This window comes from Nelumbo nucifera, chromosome 1, assembly GCF_055504915.1.
Source record: "Nelumbo nucifera cultivar China Antique chromosome 1, China Antique-T2T, whole genome shotgun sequence".
In the NCBI taxonomy this organism is placed as follows: domain Eukaryota; kingdom Viridiplantae; phylum Streptophyta; class Magnoliopsida; order Proteales; family Nelumbonaceae; genus Nelumbo; species Nelumbo nucifera.
Genome location: NC_142649.1, coordinates 203,586,051 through 203,606,859, shown reverse-complemented (window position 1 = coordinate 203,606,859; position 20,809 = coordinate 203,586,051). Strand labels below are relative to the sequence as shown.

Below are 20,809 nucleotides of genomic sequence, written 5' to 3'. Positions count from 1 at the left end.
AATTCGAATTGGTTTAATTTGATTAGTTAAAGAAGGGGCGGGTTTGGGATTGGATCAGCAGATTGGATAGGGAGTTATCCCTATCCACTCAGAGAGTCTAGATCCAAATAGAGATTTGGATCTGAAAAGCTTCTAATGAGATTAGGAGGGCTGATCTAATCTGCAGATAAGATAAATGACTTATCCTTATCTCTTAAAGAGAACTCTTGATCCAAATACAGATTTGGATTAGGAAACTCCTAATGAGATTAGGAGTTCTCTTTAAGGCTATAAAAGGAGGAGGGGGCGAACCATTCTTCACAACACTCAACCCCAGAGATCAGATCTCAGATCACAGAGAGAGAAGACAACAACAATGAGACTGCGCCATCTTCTCTCTGCGTTCTCCTCCAGTCACCGCCATTGCCAGTTTGATCTCTATTCTTGTAGGAGTGATCAAGAAGCGTTCTTGATATCAGTCTTTGGAGAAAGGCTGATTTGAAGTCGTGCTCACAGCCTCCATCGAATTCTTGCTGAAGGATTCGGTTCTTGGGAAGAACACTGCTGATTCTGCTCCACCCTACACCGTGTCATCTTCAGTGGGAGCAGTCTTTGGAGATTTCTTTGGGTGTGAACACCTTCTTTGGAAGATACCGTTTCTTCGTATCAGGTATCTCCCTCTCCTACCTTTTGTTTCAGATCTGGTTCGGTTCTTGGTTCAAGATTGATCCTTGAAAATGCAGATTTTATAAAACAGGGAATGCGATTCCCAGATGGGAGAGAGAGAAATTTTTGAAATTTCACCCTACCTTCCTGTAGGGTTTGGCCATCCATATGATGGATCTCTCATCCCTTCATTCGTATGGCAGCATTTTTTTTGTTAGTTTTCTTTTTGTTAGTTATGTCAGTGTCAGTTGGTAGTTATTTCAGTTTGTTATTATAGCTTTATTATTAGTTTATTTTCCATGTAGTCAATAACGGCAATTCAGCCATTTTTCAATTAGTCAACATATATAAATATTAAGAGTGGGTTGGCAGATCAACTGATCAACCCTCTCTCTTTTCAAAATCTCTTCGTGTGCTCCTTTTCTCCCTCTCTTCTTCTTCTCTTTTGAAATTTCTTCTTTCTTTTCTTTTGAATTCAAGACTGATTGTAGTCTTGATCGACTACTTGGTATCAGAGCCGACCTAGGAGCTCTTATGTTAGTCTAATTAGATTGACTACATGAGAATTTCCTAGGTTTAGAAGTTTTTCAACAAAGAAGGAGGATCGGTTGATTCTTGGAGGTTACTGGTAGTGTGCGGCTACTACTAAGAAGATTGTAGAAGGCTGGGAGAGTTTCAGTAGTCAGGAAGAATTAGAAAAGGCTTTGGATCCTCAAGATTAGGGTTTTGCATCAGACAGAAGGTGGCGGCCAGAGATTTTCTTTCATAAAGTAAGTTTTTCTTGAGAATAACCTTGGAAAAAATCATCTTGGTATATTCTAAGAGGTGCGGCTGGAAAATCTGTTTTTTTCCTTTAGGGTTTTGAGAGAAAACCCTAAAATTCAGAATTGCTGTTGGTTTCAGATCAGATTTTGAATTGGTTTCATACAGAATTCTGTTCTCTTTGTTCTTTGGAAGACCTAGGCCGGCTGTTATCAGTTGTTTGGGTGCTGTTTTCTATTATAGTAGTTTAAAAGGTTTTTTATTATTAATTCTTGACCAAGAATGGAGTTCAAGAATCAGGGGGAAGGTGTTTTTGGGACTAGCAATTCTGGTAACATGTCTGAGAATGCCTTTCAGATTACAATTGTGAAGTTTGATAGATCAAACTACTTAGAATTGGCTCAATCGGCCATGATGGCCATTGGGGGTAGAGGAAAACTCAACTACTTGTTGGGAGATGTGAAAGAACCAACTAAGGAGTACCAAACTTATACCAAATGGGTTCATGAGAACTATTTGGTTATGACATGGCTGTGCAACTCTATGCAGCCACATATCAGGCAAAACTATTTGTGGGCAAAAACAGCCAAGGAAATCTGGGATGTCATGAAAGAGACTTACTCCCAACCCCTTAATGTTGCTAGGGCTTATGAATTGAAGTGTGAGGTTTACAACCTTAAGCAAGGAGAGAAACCAGCCTCGGTTTACTTTTCTACCTTGAAATCTTTGTGGCATGAAATTGACCACCTAGAAACACTTTAGTGGGAAAGTCAGAAGGATGCACAAACTCATAGAAAGCAAGTTGAAACTAATAGGGTTTTTGAATTCCTAGTTGGTCTAAATCTTGACTACGATATTGTGAGATAACAAATACTAACAAGGGACAGTGTGACCTTATCTCAAGCCTACTCCTTGGTGCATAATGAGGAGACTAGGAGAAAGGTTATGATGCAGCATCAGCCCTTCCCACCAGCCTTGGCAGCAGTTAAACCTAAGTCTAGGGGTGATACGGAGAGGGTATAAAGAAGGAAGATAAGCAGGATCTAGTGTGTGAACATTGCAAGAAACCTAAGCATACTAAAGACACATGTTGGAAGCTGCACCCTCATCTAGTTCCAACAAAACTGAGGAACAAAAGGGGTAATGCTCATATGGCTGTTAATACCGATTCTGCATCCTCATCGGGCACAAAAGGCATGCCTCTAGACACCCTAGCTGCTGTCCGGGCTGCCCTAACTCAGTTGGAAAAGGAAGTTGGGAATTCAGTTCAATCATCTCAGCCACCATCAGCTCCTCCCACATCAGCCTTTGCTCATTTAGGTACTCGGGCCTCAGCTTACCATGCTTCAACTCCAGGTAACACTGAACATTGTTGGGTAATAGACTCAGGTGCATCTGACCATACAACTAGCTTGCCATCACTGTTCACTACCTATCACTTATCTTCTGGTAGAGATAAAGTGTCCATTGCTGATGGTTCCCTTGTTCCCATTTATGGCAAGGGAGACTTCAAGTTGTCTAATACCATTTCCTTATCTTCAATTCTGCATGTTCCTAAGCTTGATACTAACTTGCTTTTAGTCAGTAGTATTACAAAACATCAGAATTGTTCAGTAATTTTTTTCCCTGACCGATGTGTTTTTCAGGACTTGGAGACAAGGAAGGTGATTGGGACTGGCCGTGAGACGAATGAGATCTATCTGCTTGGAGAGAGTTCTCATTAGGAAGATCGTGAAGATAGGAAGTCTTTTGTTTCTCAGTCTGTTAGTCAGGTTATGCTTTGGCATAATCGGTTGGGTCATTTATCCTTTCGGTCTTTGAAGAGTTTGTTTCCAAATTTGTTTGAGTCTGTTCAGATGTCAAATTTGGGATGTGAGAGTTGTGAGCTTGCAAAGCATTGTAGAACATCTTATTCCTTGAGTAATAAAAGAAGTAGTAATTCTTTTGATATTGTGCATACCAATGTTTGGGGCCCGTATCACATCACTTCTATGGGGGGATACAGATATTTCTTGTTGTTTGTTGATGACTATACCCATTTTTCTTAGGTTTACCTTATGCGTTCTCGAGATGAGGTTCCTGCTTTAACCCAGATCTTTCATTGGATGATTTTAACCCAGTTTGGGGTCAAAGTCAAAATCTTCAGATCCGATAATGCGAAAGAATACTTTACCAACCCATTAGCCTCTTATTTGCTTGATCATGGGATTATTCACCAGAGTACTTGTCCTTATACACCATAGCAGAATGAGGTTGCTGAGAGGAAGAATAGGCACATATTGGAGGTGGCTAGAAGCATTATGTTTAACTCCAATGTGCCTATTTGTTTTTGGGGAGATGCTATTCTTATAGCAGTGTATCTCATTAATCGAGTTCCTTCACGGGTTCTTGACATGAAGCCTCCATTTACCCTTCTATACCCTGATAAAGAATTGTTTACTGTTCCCCTTAAAACCTTTGGTTGCACTTGCTTTGTTCAGATTCTTGAACCTCATCGTCCCAAATTTGATCCTAAGGCCTCCAAATGTATTTTTCTCGGTTATGCCCAAACTCAAAAGGGTTATTGCTACTATGAACCTACTTTTGGGAGGAGATTTGTCTCGACGGGTGTTACTTTCTTTGAGGAGGTACCCTATTACCCTAGGGTTTCTCCTCAAGGGGAGAGTAGTGAGAGTGGGAGTGAGAGTGGGGTTAACTCATCAGAAGTTCTTTTACCTGTTCCATTGAGTGATGAGGGATGTAATGGGGAGGGTTGTCAGAGGTGTCAGGATTTGAGAGTATCACAGGCGGTGGCGGCTGGTTGATTTCGGTCATCAGCAGTCCAGGCTAGCCCCAGTTCCTTCTGCGGATCCAGATCCAGGTACCACAGTCCCTTTATCAGATCCAGGTCCCACTGAGATACCTTTCACTGTTGCTACTTTACCTCCTTTGGATGACCTTAACCTCCCCATTGCAGTCCGTAAAGGCAAACGACGTTGCACCACATCCACAACTCACTGCATTTCCCAATTTCTGTCCTTTGATCGCCTGTCCCCCTCTTACAGGTCCTTTCTCACATCCATTGCTGATATTCCTATTCCCAAAACAGTGCAGGAAGCCTTGTCAGTTCCTGAGTGGAAAGATGCAATGAAGGTTGAAATGGATGCTCTTCTGAGGAATGATACTTGGGAGCTAGTTGACCAGCCTAAAGGAAAGAAACCGGTTGGATGTAGATGGGTATTTACTGTGAAACATAATGTTGATGGTTCCATTGAAAGGTATAAGGCCCGGTTAGTTGCAAAGGGATTTACTCAGACTTATGGTATAGATTACTTGGAGACTTTTGCTCCAGTAGCAAAGATGACCACTATTAGAGTTTTGTTATCCCTTGCAGCCAGTTACTCTTGGCCCTTGTTCCAGATGGATGTTAAAAATGCCTTCCTCAATGGAGACTTACAAGAAGAAGTCTACATGCAGTTACTTCTTGGATTTTATGATGTAGAGACAAGAAAGAAGGTTTGTCGGTTGAAAAAAGCCTTGTATGGACTAAAGCAGTCCCCCAAAGCTTGGTTTGATAGATTCAGACAAACCCTTGAAAAATTCGGCTATCTACAGGCCCAGTCAGACCATACATTGTTCATTAAAAGAGTGGACTCTTCCTTGACTTTGCTTGTTGTATATGTGGATGATATTGTAGTGACAGGGAATGATAACAGTGAGATTGTGTCTCTTAAACAACTCCTTCATCAAGAGTTTAAGGTGAAAGATCTGGGAGAGCTACGATACTTCTTGGGTATTGAGGTTGCTAGATCTAAACACGGGATTTTTATTTCTCGAAGGAAGTATGTTCTAGATCTATTGGAAGAAACTGGAAAGTTGGGTGTTAAGCCTGCAGATACACCTATTGAACAAAATCACAAGATCGGTGCAGAGGGTGGAGAGCCACTTGAAGACAAAGCTATGTTCCAACGGTTAGTTGGAAAACTCCTCTATCTTTGTCTCACACGACCGGACATCAGTTATGCAGTTAGTGTTGTCAGTCAATATATGCACTCTCCTAGAACTACTCACCTCCTTGCAGTTGAGAGGATATTAGCATACTTGAAGAGATGTCCAGGTAGAGGTATATTATTCAAGAATAATGATCACATGAAGATAGAGGTTTATACAGATGTTGATTGGGCTAGGAGTGTTGATGACAAAAGGTCTACCTCTGGATATTGTGCCTTTGTAGGAGGTAACCTTGTCTCCTGGAGGAGTAAGAAACAAAGTGTTGTTTCTCGTTCTAGTGCTAAAGCTGAATATAGATCTATGGCTAATGGTGTGGCTAAAATCCTATGGCTGAAGTCATTATTTGAGGAGTTGGGTATTGCTTATGAGAAGCCCTTAATGTTGTATTGTGATAATCAGGCTGCTATTAATATATTTCATAATCCGGTACAGCATGACAGAACTAAGCATATCGAAGTCGACCGACATTTTGTCAGAGAAAGGGTTTCGTCTCAAGAAGTGTGTCTCCCGTATATCACCTCCAACATGCAACTCACAGATCTTCTCATCAAGGCTGTTCCAAGGAAGAAGTTAGAGGCAGACCTATGCAAGTTGGGAATGACAAATATCTATTCCCAACTTGAGGGGGAATGTAGAGAACACTGATGTGGACTCCACTGCTGTGTTCCCCACTGTGTTCGTATGGCAGCATATTTTTTGTTAGTTTATTTTTGTTAGTTATGTTAGTGTTAGTTGGTAGTTATTTCAATTTGTTTTTACAGCTTGTTATTTCAGCTTTATTATTAGTTTATTTGCCATGTAAGCAATAAGGGCAATTAGTCAACATATATAAATATTAAGAGTGGGTCGGCAGATCAACTGATCAACCCTCTCTCTCTTTTCAAAATCTCTTCGTGTGCTTCTTCTTTTCTCCCTCTCTTCTTCTTCTCTTATGAAATTTCTTCTTTCTTTTCTTTTGAATTCAAGACTGATTGTAGTCTTGATCGATTACTAGACCTAAGTTCCAATTTAACCCAACCAAAGGGGTATACAATGAAATCTAAGGCAGGCCTTCCTTGGAGGTTTGAAAGAGCCAACATAGAAGTAAACACATCTTTCAAAGGGGACTCCCCAACCTAGATGTCTTCCCAAAATCTGATTCTATTAGTAGATGGCAGGCCTTCCTGACATGAGCAAGAGATTGATGAGGGTGCTGTGAATAGTTAGGGCTGCAAATAAGTTAGATAGGATCCAACTCAAATCTGAATTTGATCTGGTAAGAGCTGGATTCAGATACCTCCCTTGATCCTAACAAATTGGATCGGATCGGAAAAGTTGATTGTTTAAAACCACTCCCCTTTTTTCTTGATCTTTTATGGGCCTTAACACATTTGTTAGCAATAAGAATCTGCTTCACAATTTGCCTATCCTGAACAAAAGCTCCCCGAAATTGAGAGATAACTGAAGGTAGTACCTTTTTTATCCTCAACCACAATACCTTAGCTACGATTTTATAAATGCTAGTAACCGACTGATTGGTCTTAAGTCTTTCAGTTGACTGGCATTAGACTTCTTTGGCACCAAAGTAATGAAGGCGGAGTTCATTCCTGCATGTATTTTGCTTCTCCTACGAAATTCCTCAAACACTTCGACCAAATCCTCCCTACTGATTTCCCAACAATCCTGCTAGAAAGCCATTGTGAATCCATATGGACCTTGAGCCTTAGATCTATCCATGGTAAACACTGCATCCTTAATTTCCTCCTCAAACATTCTTTCCAAGAATTGAGCTTGCTGATCATCTAACTTATCCCAATCCAGCCCATCACCTAACCATCTCTCATTAAGTGGCCTTCTATAAATTGAATAATTGATTTAGAATGATCAGCAAAGGCCTTAGTAGTCTACCTTTGATCTGTAACTTCACTACCATCTATCTCTAAAACATAGATTAAGCTCTTCTAGTTCCTCTGTCTCCCATTTGCTATGGAATGAAAATTTGGTATTTCCATCTCCCAAAGAAGTGAATTATTCCAGCCCTCATTGAGTCTATGCTCCAATAGGCTTTGAATATACCAAGACTATAGCCCCTTCATGATCTTTAAATGCATCCTTGTCTCTGATGGGCTTGGGGGGTAACATTGCTTATTGACTATCTCTGTACGGGATGAAGAGGGGCTATCATGTTACAATTCCTTACCAATTACCATATCATCCATGCCAATGTTCTTATATTTTTTTCTATTGTGAAGCTAATTTGCCTCCCAACTGGTGATGAGACAAATGCTAGTAAAATGCTTCTTGGGTTGTAATTTGTCTAAAAGACTATAATTCCTTTCTCCACATATTATAGCTCAAAGTTATTATATCTGTATGAATTTTCTTCTTCTTGATCTCAGGGAAAAGAAAGAAAGTTGAGTAGGCTCTAATTAACAGCAAGGTACACCAACTTAGCATCAAACTGAATCAATAAAATACTCTCAAATGCCAGTGACATAACGACAAAAGATTAATAAGTCAGAGGTGGTATTGCTGCTAGCGATGGAGAGGAAGCACAAATGGCTCAATGCAATACACGGGATAATAAAACGAAAAATATGATTCTAACATAAGGCACACATCTGAAAAGAAAGAAAGAAAGAAAGAAAGAAAGAAAAAAAGAAGAAGAAACTAGGTGATAGGAATCTGCAAAGGAAAAAACCAAATTCTTGGGTAGCTCCCATAATTTTACATATCAATCAACATGCATTTAAATTGAAAAATGGCAATATTCTTTACTAGTAGCAACAAATTTCTTCCCAAAACATACCAAGTATATGTTTGGCATGGCTTCCGTTTATTAAATAAATGTTTGTACTTGATTTGTCTTCAAAACCGAGAAAAAAGTGGTTGGTAAACAATTTTTGGGATTGGTTGACAACTAGATGCCATATCAGCGGAACGGTGAATAAACACTTAACCGTTGGGGGAAGCGTTAAAATGAAGCTTCCCCCAGCAGTTGGTGCGCACATAAACCAAGACCAACTTTTATCAATACCTATGCGTACAAATCGACATGATGGGACAAGTGCTGATTTGGCGATGACATGGTGCCGTTTATCAAATAAATGGAAGCTATACCAAACACCGCCCAAATCATCATATCTAAAAGACATTAATATTTTAAATGAATTAATTTTAATATTTTTCAAACACAACACTATAACATAATATGAATTCAATAGAGAAATTGCATGTCAAAAAATTATTAGCAACTGAAGACGGCCAATCTTATACTAATAAAACTTTTTAAAGAGAGTAATAAAAGGGAAAAAGAACAAGGGCCAAATCCCATTTTGAGGTTATAGAAATAAGAAGAAAACTCTTTCTTTTTCTCTTCATAAAACCCTTGTATCTTTTTATGTTTTAATGGTAAAATCCTTGAAAAAAGCATAAATGATATACATAAAATATGATTTACCATGGTGTTTCTAAAGCAAAGTATAGAGCTATGGCCCATGGTGTTTCTGAGTTGTCATGACTTATATCTCTCCTTAACGAGATGGGTGTTTCATGTGACAAGCCACTGATGTTGTATTGTGATAACCAAGCTGTTATTAACATTGCTTACAACCCAATTATAAAAAAAAAAAAAAACATTGCTCACAACCCAGTTCAGCATGATAGAACTAAGTACATTGAGGCATATAGACACTTTATACGGAAGAGAGTGGCTCCAGGAGAGGTGTGCCTACCTTTCATTGCATAAGAAGAGCAGCTAGCAGATTTTTTAACTAAGGGAGTCCCAAAGGCAAAGCTTCAACATTATGTGAGCAAGCTGGTCATGATTTACATTTATGCTCAACTTGAGGGGGAGAGTAGTGAGAATGGGCCGAATCGGCCCTAGTGTTCTTTATTTCTTTTAAGTAGTGTTTGAAAGTTATGTTTCTTAGTTATGGGCCTCTTTTTATTTTCTTTAATTATCTCTTTAGTGCTGGCCGCCTCATTAAGGGCATCCAAGTAATTGTACTCAGACTTAGAACTATTTATAAAAGTGATGAAAGGGGGCTAGAGAGAGAGGTTCGAATTCTTCTTTTCTCTTTTCCCTTCTTTTCTTCTTCCACAACCTATTGTTGAAACTTCTTTTCTTCTTCTTTCTCTTTCTCTCTTTTCTTCTTTTCTTGCATTATCTGAATTACTGTAGGTGTAATTTTCAATTGTGTGGGCTGGTTAAGGTGTAACACTCTGGGAACATGGACATATTGATGCTTATTAAGAGAAGTTAGAGTATTGGCTGAAGAACTGTTGGCCACTTTCTAGTGGATTCCTAGTTGTGCAAACAGCATGGATGATTCACTAGATAGGCAAGGGGTTAGTAAATCAGAAATGTTTTGGGGGTGATACCAAGGGGGTCATAATTTATCAGTTGTTTTGGGGTATATAGTAAATTGCTAGTCTACTTTGTTCTATTTACTTGTAAATGTGTACACCTGCTTACAAAAATTAATAAAATCTCATTGATTGATACCAATAAAAAAAGGAGGTAGAAATTTTGCAAAATTTCCAGCTTCTTCACAGTCAAAAGCACCTTTCATTTGTTTAAGATCTTAGTTCTTTATTATCATTCTTATGGCAGTATTTCGATGGGATTTGACATATAATGCTTTAATTAACTACCAGTGTATCATTTTTCCATTTAAAATTGCATAACTAAATTAATTTTTATTATCTTTTTGTTGTCTGCAAAATGTTGATAACTGATCTAATTATTTCTTCCAGATAACATTGCTGCTTCATTTTTCTTGTCCACATGATTATTCACTGAACTCCAAAATTGAAGGATCTTACCAATTCCAGATGGAAACTTTAGAGGGAATCTTTAGCTGGTTAGCAGTTTTATGGGAGCGAGGCTTTTGCCATGAAAATCCTCAAGGTATGACTGTCATTTGGTGTTGGGATCATAATGGTGTCAAATTAGGATTTTCCTTTATTATTATTTTATTATATTTCTTCCACCTTTTCTTTCTGACATTTTTTTTTTCCTTCTAATTTTTTTTCACTGCAGTTAGGTGCTTGATCATGCAGTCATTTTTGGGCATTGATTGGAAGAATCATGGGGAATGGGCTAAACTAGTGCCTAAAAGTTTTGTACTCGGTCCTTTTATACAAGGACTGAATGACACTGTGCACCACAAGGATTTTGGTTTGTTCTTAACTGAACCGTTCATTCTTTGTCCTGCAATCTTCAACTAGAAAATAAATATTTGTACTGCTACATTGATTTTTTATTTGCACTTCTACTAGCATAAACATAGTGTGGCTGTGGTAACCTATAAAAAAAGGAAGTTACTGATTGGTGGTGACAAGGTAGCCTGGCCTGTGGTGTTTCCACTCCTATTGACTAAAATCCTTTTGAAGGCAGCTAAATGTTGCAGCTCCAAAGCTGATGGAATATCTTGTGCCGTGTGCAGAACTTCAGACTTTTTCTTGGCTTTTGGATCATCTATTTTGCCTTTTATTCTTATTTAAGAATTCAATTCACATGCAACCACATTGAAATTACCTTAACATTAATATACATATTGCATCTTATTTTTTAGGTGTAAAAGGAATTTATTCTTCAACAACAATTGAAGGTGCAGCCAGTTTTTTCTGTCAGTTCTCCAGTTATCTTTGTGGGAGGTATACTGCCATTGTGTATTCTGATTTGCTTTTTTTTGCCATTTCTGGATAATGCCCTAGATTTCTAGTGAAAATGTAAAATTACATGTTATGCTTTGGCAATTTAGTATTGTTCTGGTGATCCAACTTGGGCCTGGCCGATTTGCAGTATATTTATGTATTATATGTACCCTATATTCATATATGCATACATGTGTTATTTTATATTATATTAGATAATAAATATTAGGACACATCCTTTGTGTCTTTGTGTATTTGTAGGTAAGGCTGCATTCATCTGACCCTCCCTAGACCCTGCATTGGCGGGAGCCTCGTGAACATGGCTGCCCTTTTTTTATCATACATATATTATGAAACAGATAATATATTTTATATACAATATTTTATCATATAAAGTATAACATATATGTATGATATATGTCATATAATGTAAAATATTATATATGTATTTAAGACAATATATTCATATGCTTGGAAGCTTATATTACTTGGGGGGGGGGTAGCCAAGGTTAATCTACTAAAGAGGGGTGCATGGCACTTAACGTTGTAATATATAAATTCATAGAAAGTAATAAGTTGTTGTCTCCAATAAAAAGGGTATAGGCCTGGAAGCCCGGCCTGGTCCATGATCACCCTAGTTGGGGCTCAAGTGTTTTCAAACTTGAAAGGTACACTTCAGTCATGCTTAGGCACATTGGCTTGCATCTTGCGCCCCGACCTAGGCTCGGGCCGTTTTTGGATATGTTTTTTTTTTTTCTAGATTCTTATATATTTTACACTTCTATAATTGTTTATCACTTCTAAATTACCTTTTATTGCTGTTTCTATACTAGTAGTGGCCTATTATTAATGAGGCATGGGACCAATGCCTCTTCTTGGGTTGTTGAGTGTCTTGCCTGATAACTTGGTTGTATGGTTTAGTTCCCTTCTAGCTTTTTAAATGTACTTTATCCCATTATCTTGCTCGTTAATAAATTTTATTTGTTGACATTTGACAATAGAAAAACCAAAAGCTAGAACCAGAACAGTAATGGATGACAGAGATTGATGTGGAGTCCTTGGATGTTACCCTCTTGTAGTGTGACTGGGCTTTGACATTGTAGAGGTCAGTATCCTCTAAAGAGGGCTTCTTGAAGGCCTTATTTTTTGCTGAAATGGGGTGTGGTGACTTGCTGTTGTTCATGGGTTACCTTGACCTTTTGATTTCAATTGGGAGCGGATTATGGTTGGGCCCTCTATGGTTGGAGAGATTGCAATAGGGCTCTCCCAATTATGAGAGCCATGGTGGATAATTCAGATTGAACATGGTCTAATCCCTTTTTAGATGCAGAAGCAGAAGGTTACTTGTTGGTTAACAAAGGCCGTTTCTTGTGATAAAAGGTGGCAATATGGTTGAGGAGGTGAATCTTGTTTCATACTTGCTCAAAATCCAATCCAAGAGGAATTATTATAAGGGCAAATTTCTTAAACTACCCCCAAGGTTCAGGAAATTGACTAACTATACCCCTACTGTTTTAGTATTGTCTTAAAGCACCCCTACTATTTCTGACAATTTTCGCCATCGTTAAATCGTAAAGGAGACATACGAAAAGTCGTTTGTACCCTTACATTAAGAAAGGGTGCCAAATAGTAAATTACTATTTGACCTTATATTTAACACAACAGGCATAGAGATGTTCCCGAGTAGAGAAGAACATATGCCACTGCTGGAGTGAAGAATATCGTCACCTGCAACGATAACTGCTACAACATCCGTCCAGCGGTGCGACGGTGAGTCATTACTGTCGTCTCTCCAAATTAGAATTTAGAAATCCTACCGTCAATATTGCCAGCTTTGAATGGTCTGTTCACACGGCCCTATCTCTGTTGGGATTCGGATTGTTCAAATAAAAGGCGTTGCTGCCCTCTTCTTTGGCGTTTTGGCTACCATCTTGCGACAAACACTATACTACACCATGCGTATGGATCTCTACAATGTCATGAAGCAAAAATGATCCGACCCTAATTCGGGCAAATATGCCCTTCGTACACAAGATAGTGGCTGGCTTGATAACCAACGGAATTGGTGCGGCCGTCAGCAACCCAGTCGACGTTGCCATGGTTCGAATGTAGGCCGATGGCCGCCTTCCCCTGCCCAACGATGCAACTACAAGAGCGTAGTTGATGCCATCACGAGAATGTCAAAATAGGAGGGACTCACAAGTTTATGGCGCGGATCGTCTCTCACAGTGAACCGCACAATGATCGTGACTGCATTGCAACTGGAATCATACGATTAGATCAAGGAGTTGATCTTGGGGTATTGTCTGATGAGGGATGGGCTTGGGACCCACGTGACGGCGAGTTTTGCAGCGGGGTTTGTGGCTGCAGTGGCGTTGAAGTCAGTGGATATGATCAAGACGAGGGTGATGAACATGAAGGTGGAGGTAGGGGCGCCACCGCCTTACTCTGACGCGTTAGATTGCGCATTGAAGATAGTGAGGGCGGAGGGGCCGATGGTGCTGTATGCTTGTACAAGATCATCCCTAGAATATCAAGGCAAGGGCCGCTCACGATGGTGTTGTTTGTGACCCTAGAACAGGTCTGAAAGATTCTCAAGGATTTCTAAATTCTAATTTGGAGAGACGACGACAATGATTGATGAATGATCTATTCACACGGCTTGTTGATGTGCATGCTGAGGTTCGTCTTTATCTACACCAGACCCAGTGTTCTTGCTGATGACTACCAATGATAGAACCAGCATAACAGGTGTTGGTCTTCATCTCTTTGTGCGTAAGTGAAAAGGGAATTTTCGACCATTAAAGGGTATTTTGGGTATAATGTAACATTAAATCAAACACGTGAAGTACGTGTACACGGTTTGTGATGGAGTTAATGGGAAGGGAGTTGTGCGATAATTGTTCAAAATAGTAGGGGTATAGTAAGTCAATTTCCTAAACCTTAGGGGTAGTTTAAGAAGTTTTCCCTTCTTATAACTTGTAAGGTGGCTATTAGAAAGGTGAGGGAGGTTTTGGAGTTGATGGGGGATAATGGGGATTGGTGATTGAAAGGCATGCCTAGTATGTGCCTTGCCTAAGCCCTCGACATAGATGTGTAAAATGGGTCAGACCACTTGTAGGTTGGAACAACTTGCTAGCTATAGTGCCAGGCTGTGCTAGGCACAACATGACCCTGGCCAGCCTGGGTTGATTGTTTTTGGCCCATGGGCCATGCCAACCCACGGTTCGTGTGGGTTCGTCTTGGCCCATCTTGGCCAGTGACACAACCCAACATGACCTTGCATGTTTGTAGAGAAGATGGGCCGAATGGCCCATAGGCCGTTTATCCTTCTTTATCTTTTTATGTTCTTTGCTGTAATGGGCCTTAATCTGGGCCCTTATTTTTTCTTATGTTATGTTTTTAATTTTATGCCCAACCAGGAGCCTCTCTGTAAATTACTAAAGTTTAACTTAATGAAATGGGATTAGGGGTGTAAGAGGAGATTATGTTCGAAAATCTCTCTCTGAACCCTAGTTGTCGCTACCTTCTTCTTCCTCTTCTCTCTTCTTGAAACCTGATTTCTGCTACTTTCTATTGATTCTCTGCAACATTTTAAACAGTCCTTTCATTTCAAAAGGCTGTTTTTCTTCTTGGTATCAGAGAAGGCTCGTCTTCTTCTCTTTTCACCTCTTTTTTCCCATACACAGTGTGTATGGAGAACTGAATCGGATGAATAGTTAAAGAAACCTGTTTTCGCCCAGTTGTTAATGGTTTTTGGAGAGAAGGGGACTGATTTTGTCATCCTCCTGACATATTCAAGTGTGTTGCTCGAAACCCTAATTTTCTGGAGAAATCTGATTGGTAGGGTAGGAGTTGACCTGAGTTGAAGGAGGGAGATAGGGGAGAGAGACTTGCTGACAGTGATAGTGTTATCCCAAAAGCTAAGAAGTCCTGGGATTCAAATATTTCTCATGTAGTGCATGTAAATAAAGTGTTCAGTTGTAAATCAGTCCTCTAAATCTGATGTAAACTTGGGAAAAATTAGAGAAAAAAGAGGAAGAAAAGAAGAGAACAACAGTACAAGAGAAGGAAGATGGAGAAAAGAGGAGGAAGAAGAAGAAGAGTTCGAATGTCTCTTCCCTCCCTTCTCTAATCCTTTTACTAAACTTCAATCTTAACATAATTACAAGTATACCCTTAAGTGGGCGGCCAGCTAGGCAGTAACATAAAGAGAACTAGCAGAAGAAATAACAGGCCCATTAGCTAACAAATAAATAAAACATACTACAAGAAAAGATACTTGGACCCATTCAGCCCAGTCTCTTTACACTTCCCCTCAAGCTGAGCATAGATGTCAATCATGCCCAACTTGCTTATATAGTGTGTCAGCTTCCCTCTCGGAACTCCCTTAGTCAAAATATCAGCTAGTTGCTCTTCTGAGGTGATGAATGGCAAACAAACTTCTCCTGAGGAAACTCTTTCCCGTATAAAATGTCTGTCAATCTCAATATGCTTAGTTCTATCATGTTGAACAGGATTATGTGCAATATTGATAGCTGCTTGGTTGTCACAGTAGAGCATCATTGGCTTCTCATAGTCAATATTGATAGCTGCTTGGTTAACACACCATGTGCCATAGCCCTATATTCAGCTTCAACAGAGGATCTGGCAACTACAGGTTGTTTCTTACTCCTCCATGAAACAATATTCCCTGCCACTAAAGCACAATAACCTGAGGTGGATCTCCTATCATCAATACATCCTGCCCAATCAGCATCAGTGTATGCTTCCAGCTTCATGTGTCCATGTTTGGCAAATAGAATACCTTTCCCTGGAGTACCTTTCAAGTAACACAGAACTCTTTCTGTAGCAGATAAATGAGTATCTCTAGGAGAATGCATAAATTGACTAATAACACTCACTCAATAGGAAATGTCCGGCCGAGTCCTACAAATATATAACAACTTCCCAAGCAGTCTCTGAAACACTCCCTTATCAGATAAAAGTTCACCATCTGTAGTAGAAAGCTTGTGATTAGGATCAATAAGAGTGGAGGCTGGTTTAACACCAAGTTTGCCAGTCTCAGCAAGGAGGTCAAGGACATATTTGCGTTGAGAAATGAAGATACCATCTTTAGATCTAGCAACTTCAATGCCCAAAAAATATCAGAGATCTCCTAAATCCTTGATCTCAAATTCAGAGTTAAGAAATCTTTTGAGTTTACTGACCTCTTGGGTGTCATTACCCGTGACCACAATATCATCAACATAGACTATCAAAAAGGTCACCAGAGAGCCACTTCTTTTCAAGAACAAGGTATGATCCGATTGAGTTTGTGTGTAACCAAATGAGACAAGAGCAGCCCTGAACCTCTCAAACCAAGCCCGAGGAGACTGTAAAGAGATTTTTGCAGTTTACACACCTTCCCCTACATTTCCTTTCCATACACCCCCGGAGGCAAAGACATATAGACCTCTTCATGTAGATCGCCATTCAAGAAGACATTTTTAACATCAAACTGGTGGAGAGGCCAATCAAAAGTAGCAGCCAGAGATAACAAAACCCGGACTGAGGTCATCTTAGCCATAGGAGCAAATGTCTCAAGATAGTCAATACCATACATCTGAGTGTAGCCTTTAGCAACCAACCTGGCCTTTAACCTCTCAACAGAGCCATCAGAGTGATATTTAATGGCAAATACCCATTTACAACCCACTGGTTCCTTCCCTTCAGGCAAGTCAACAATATCCCAGGTATGGTTCTTATGCAATGCATCCAGTTCAGCCATCCTAGCATCCCTCCATTCAGGTTTAGATAAGGCTTCTGGTACAGACCTGGGTATCACATGGGAAGAAACAGAAGCAAGAAAAGAGTAGTAGGTAGAAGATAGAAGGCTATAAGATAGGTGTTTGGAGATACAATGTGCTGTACACTTCCGCTTGCCCTTGCGGAGAGCAAAAGGAAGATCAAAGTCTAGGAAGGATGTAGCTGCGTCAGAGGAAGGCTGGCCTGTTGCCTCAGTAATGGTGGGAGGAGCAAGAGGCTCTTCTGTAGGAGGGGAAACAACTTGCCCATGTTTGAATTTGTGCCTTTGGTACCACCTTTGAAGAACAGGATGAGGAAGAATTACAGGAGGATGAGGTGGAGGAGGAGGAATAGGAATATTAGAGGTAGGCCTAGTGGGAGAGGTGGAATAGGAATAGCAAAGGGTTCCTCATATTTCTCCCCCCAGGAGGAATACTAAAGAAAGGAGTAGACTCAGCAAATGTGACATCCCGAGATACAAAATGAGTGCTATTAACTGGATTAAAACAGCAATATCCCTTCTGTGTGGGGGCATATCCCAGAAAAACACATTTACGAGCCTTAGGTTCAAATTTGTGCCTTTGATGGCTGTGAAGATGCACATAGCAAGTGCACCCAAAAACACGGAGAGGAAGAGAGAAGAGATCCTCATCCGAAAAGAGAAGGCTAAAGGGGGTTTTGAAGCCAAGAACTCAGGAAGGCATACAGTTAATAAAAAAGGTAGCAGTAAGGACAACATCTCCCCAAAATTTTATAGGAACATGGGATGCAAAAAGGAGGGATCTGGCAACTTTAACCACATGTCGGTTCTTCCTTTCCGCCACTCCATTCTGTTGTGGAGTGTAGGTACAAGAACTTTGATGAATAACCCCAAAAGTTTCAAAATAGGCTGAGAGGGTTTTCTCAAAATACTCTTTAGTATTATCAGAACAGAATATTTTGATCTGGGTGTTAAACTGGGTAAGAATGAGTTCATGAAATTTTTGCACAATAGTTAGTACTTCATCCCTGGATTTCATGAGATAAATCCAAGTGTAACGAGAGTAATCATCAATAAAAAGGATAAAGTACCTGTAACCCCCCATAGTAGGCAAATGATATGGCCCCCACACATCAGAGTGAACAATATGAAAAGGAGAAATAGATCTTTTATTGCTTATTGAATAAGATTGTCTACAATGCTTTGCCAGTTCACACGATTCACAATGAAGACTTGATAAAGACACTCCCTTAAACACATCTGGAAATAAATGACTCAAAGCAGAAAAAGACAAATGACTAAACCGAAAGTGACATAACATGATTTTGTCAATAGACTCTTACAAGACTGACTGCAAGGCAACTCCATGAGGTGGTTCAGGAGCATATCAAGTGTGTCCAGCAAGTATATTCCGTTCGCCTCATGGCCACTCCCAATCATCCTTTGAGACTGTAGGTCCTGAAAAACACAATGAGTGGGAAAGAAGGTTATGCTACAGTTCATGGATTTAGTCAGGCTACTAATAGATAAAAGACTTGTATTAAGTTTAGGGACATGAAGGACAAAGGATAAATAAAGGGTGTCGGAGGTTTTTATATCCCCTTTGCCAGAAATGGGAGCAAGGGACCCATCAGCAAGGGATGTTTTCTCTTTACCAGAGAGAAGGTGGTATGAACAGAAAAGGTTAGACAAGCTGGTCATATGGTCTGATGCACCAGAATCAATGATCCAAGGGATTCTATGATTATTTGAAACTGAAGCATGGTTTGCAGAAGCACGAATACCTGAGTGAGCAAATGCTGATGATGATGATGTGTTGCCTGAAGAGTGAGATGTAGAAACAGTAGCCTCTAAGTGACTTAACAGCCTACCATACTTTTCAAAGTTCTCCTTCATTGCTGCCAACTATTCAATGGTGGACTTCTCTTCACTCTCCTTACTTCCTCCTTCCGGTACTGTGGCAACATTAGCTGTCTTTGGCTTTCCTGTCTGACTGCCTTTCTTAAAATTGTTGTTATTCTTAAACCGGTTAAGAAGAAGATCAGGATGAAGCTTCCAACAAGTGTTCTTCATATGCCTCGGTTTCTTGCAATATTCACATACCTGCTCCTTCTCAGTTGGACCCTTTGGCTTTATTCCCGCATGTGCAAAGTGTTCTATAGGTGGACTCTATAATTGAACTTGCCGCCTACTCTCCTCACTGCTCACCATAGCATATGCCTGGGCAAGAGTAACATCATCTTTGGCCAGAATATTTTGCCTAATGATGTCAAACTTAGGGTTGAGTCCAGTAAGAAATTCAAACACCCTGTTTCTTTCCACCAACTTCCTAAACATTTCTGAATCATTCTTAGTCTCCCATGCAACTGTCTCCATAACATCAATTTCCTGCCATAAGGATTTTAGTATAGAATAGTAGATTGCCACACTCTTCTCCCCTTGTCTTAGATTCTTCACATCACTTTTCAGCTTGTAAACTCTAGCCACATTCAACTTCTGTGAATAAGTTTCAGTAACACTGTCCCAGATCTCCTTGGCAGAGGACATTCAGAGATAATGCTGACTTATATGAGGCTGCATAGAGTTGACTAACCATCCTATGACAATATAGTTCTCCTGCATCCATTTCTCATATTCAGGGTCTGTCTCTTCGGGTTTCACTTTACTGCTTGTGAGGTACCCTAATTTTCCTCTACCACAGGCATAAATCCTTATAGACTGTGCCCAAGCAAGATAATTTGTCCCATCTAGCTTGATTGTGGTCACACCAGTCAAAACGGAATCTACCGAGCCAAGCCTAGAAACCGACACCTGCTTGAACTCACTTCCGTATTGCTCCATTAATCAAACGAAAATAAAAAAACCAGAAATTTGGTCCTTATAAACTTACTTGAAGTTAAACCAATACCCAGATGCTTGAAAACTAGGGTTTCACTGCGTCCGGCTGTTGGGGAGAAAGAGAGAAGATGCAGCCGCTCCTACCAGAGCTTCCCAATCTCTTCCAAACCTGAACCACCCTCTTTTAGAAGTCAAAAGACACTTCCCAAGCATAGAGCGCCACACCCAAAGCTTCACTTTTACTTGTAACTTCGAAAATCTCTAATCGGCTAGGGTTTTGGGCAGAAACAGTACAACACCACTTCTTGGCAATATCCGACCAGATTTACACTCTCCAAACCCTCTACCAACTAGGCCAAAGATCCTCTAGACTACAGAGAACCAATCTCTCCATACACTCTTAATTGAAGGGTGTATGGGAAAAGAGAAAGAAGAAAAGAAGGAAGAAAGAAAGTTGCTCTGATACCAAGTTGTAAATCAGTCCTCTAAATCTGATGTAAACTTGGGAAAAATTAGAGAAAAAAGAGGAAGAAAAGAAGAGAACAGCAGTACAACAGAAGGAAGATGGAGAAAAGAGGAGGAAGAAGAAGAAGAGTTCGAATGTCTCTTCCCTCCCTTCTCTAATCCTTTTACTAAACTTCAATCTTAACATAATTACAAGTATACCCTTAAGTGGGCGGCCAGCTAGGCAGTAACATAAAGAGAACTAGCAAAAGAAATAACAGGCCCATTAGCTAACAAATAAACAAAACATACTACAAGAAAATATACTAGGGCCCATTCAGCCCAGTCTCTTCACATGTTCTTGTGGTTGAAGGATGGTTTAGTGGGGGCAGGGCCTACGAATAGATACAAGAGGATTTTTAAGATAAGAGGGAGGAAGCCAAAGGTGCTGAAGTCTGAGTGAAACTGTGAGGAGGCTCATGTTTCTATTGAAGCCAATCCCAAGTTTGGGACTCTCATTTTGGAAGGGGAAAGGACGGGGGAGGGTCTGAATCTTGAGTTTGAACTTCAGGAGTTGTCCTTTGGAGATGAGGGGTTGAGGAAGTGGGCAAGGGTCTTGGGCTGTTTTTTTGGGGAGGAGAGGAGTTTGCCAGAGAAGCCTTTAAGGAGTTTGGGAAAAGGAGGGAAGAGAGGTCTAAGAAGGTAATAGTAGGTTAAGGAGGA

At 40.0% G+C, this 20,809-nt stretch overlaps 1 protein-coding gene and 1 pseudogene across 9 annotated transcripts in view; both read left to right on the top strand.

Moving 5' to 3' along the window:
* LOC104609816 (tRNA/rRNA methyltransferase (SpoU) family protein) overlaps window positions 1-20,809 on the top strand; it is a 119,040-nt gene that overhangs the window by 6,556 nt on the left and 91,675 nt on the right. For all 9 annotated transcript variants that reach the window (XR_737327.3, XR_737326.3, XM_010276197.3 and 6 more), the window contains 3 exons: window positions 10,135-10,288; window positions 10,421-10,558; window positions 10,956-11,037. Coding sequence is in view for 7 of the 9 variants with exons in the window: in XM_010276197.3 (XP_010274499.1) it covers window positions 10,135-10,288; window positions 10,421-10,558; window positions 10,956-11,037 (374 nt within the window). In the remaining 2 variants the exon portion in view is untranslated. The remainder of the gene's footprint in view (window positions 1-10,134; window positions 10,289-10,420; window positions 10,559-10,955; window positions 11,038-20,809) is intronic.
* On the top strand, window positions 12,876-13,645 carry LOC104609892 (mitochondrial uncoupling protein 4 pseudogene; annotated as a pseudogene).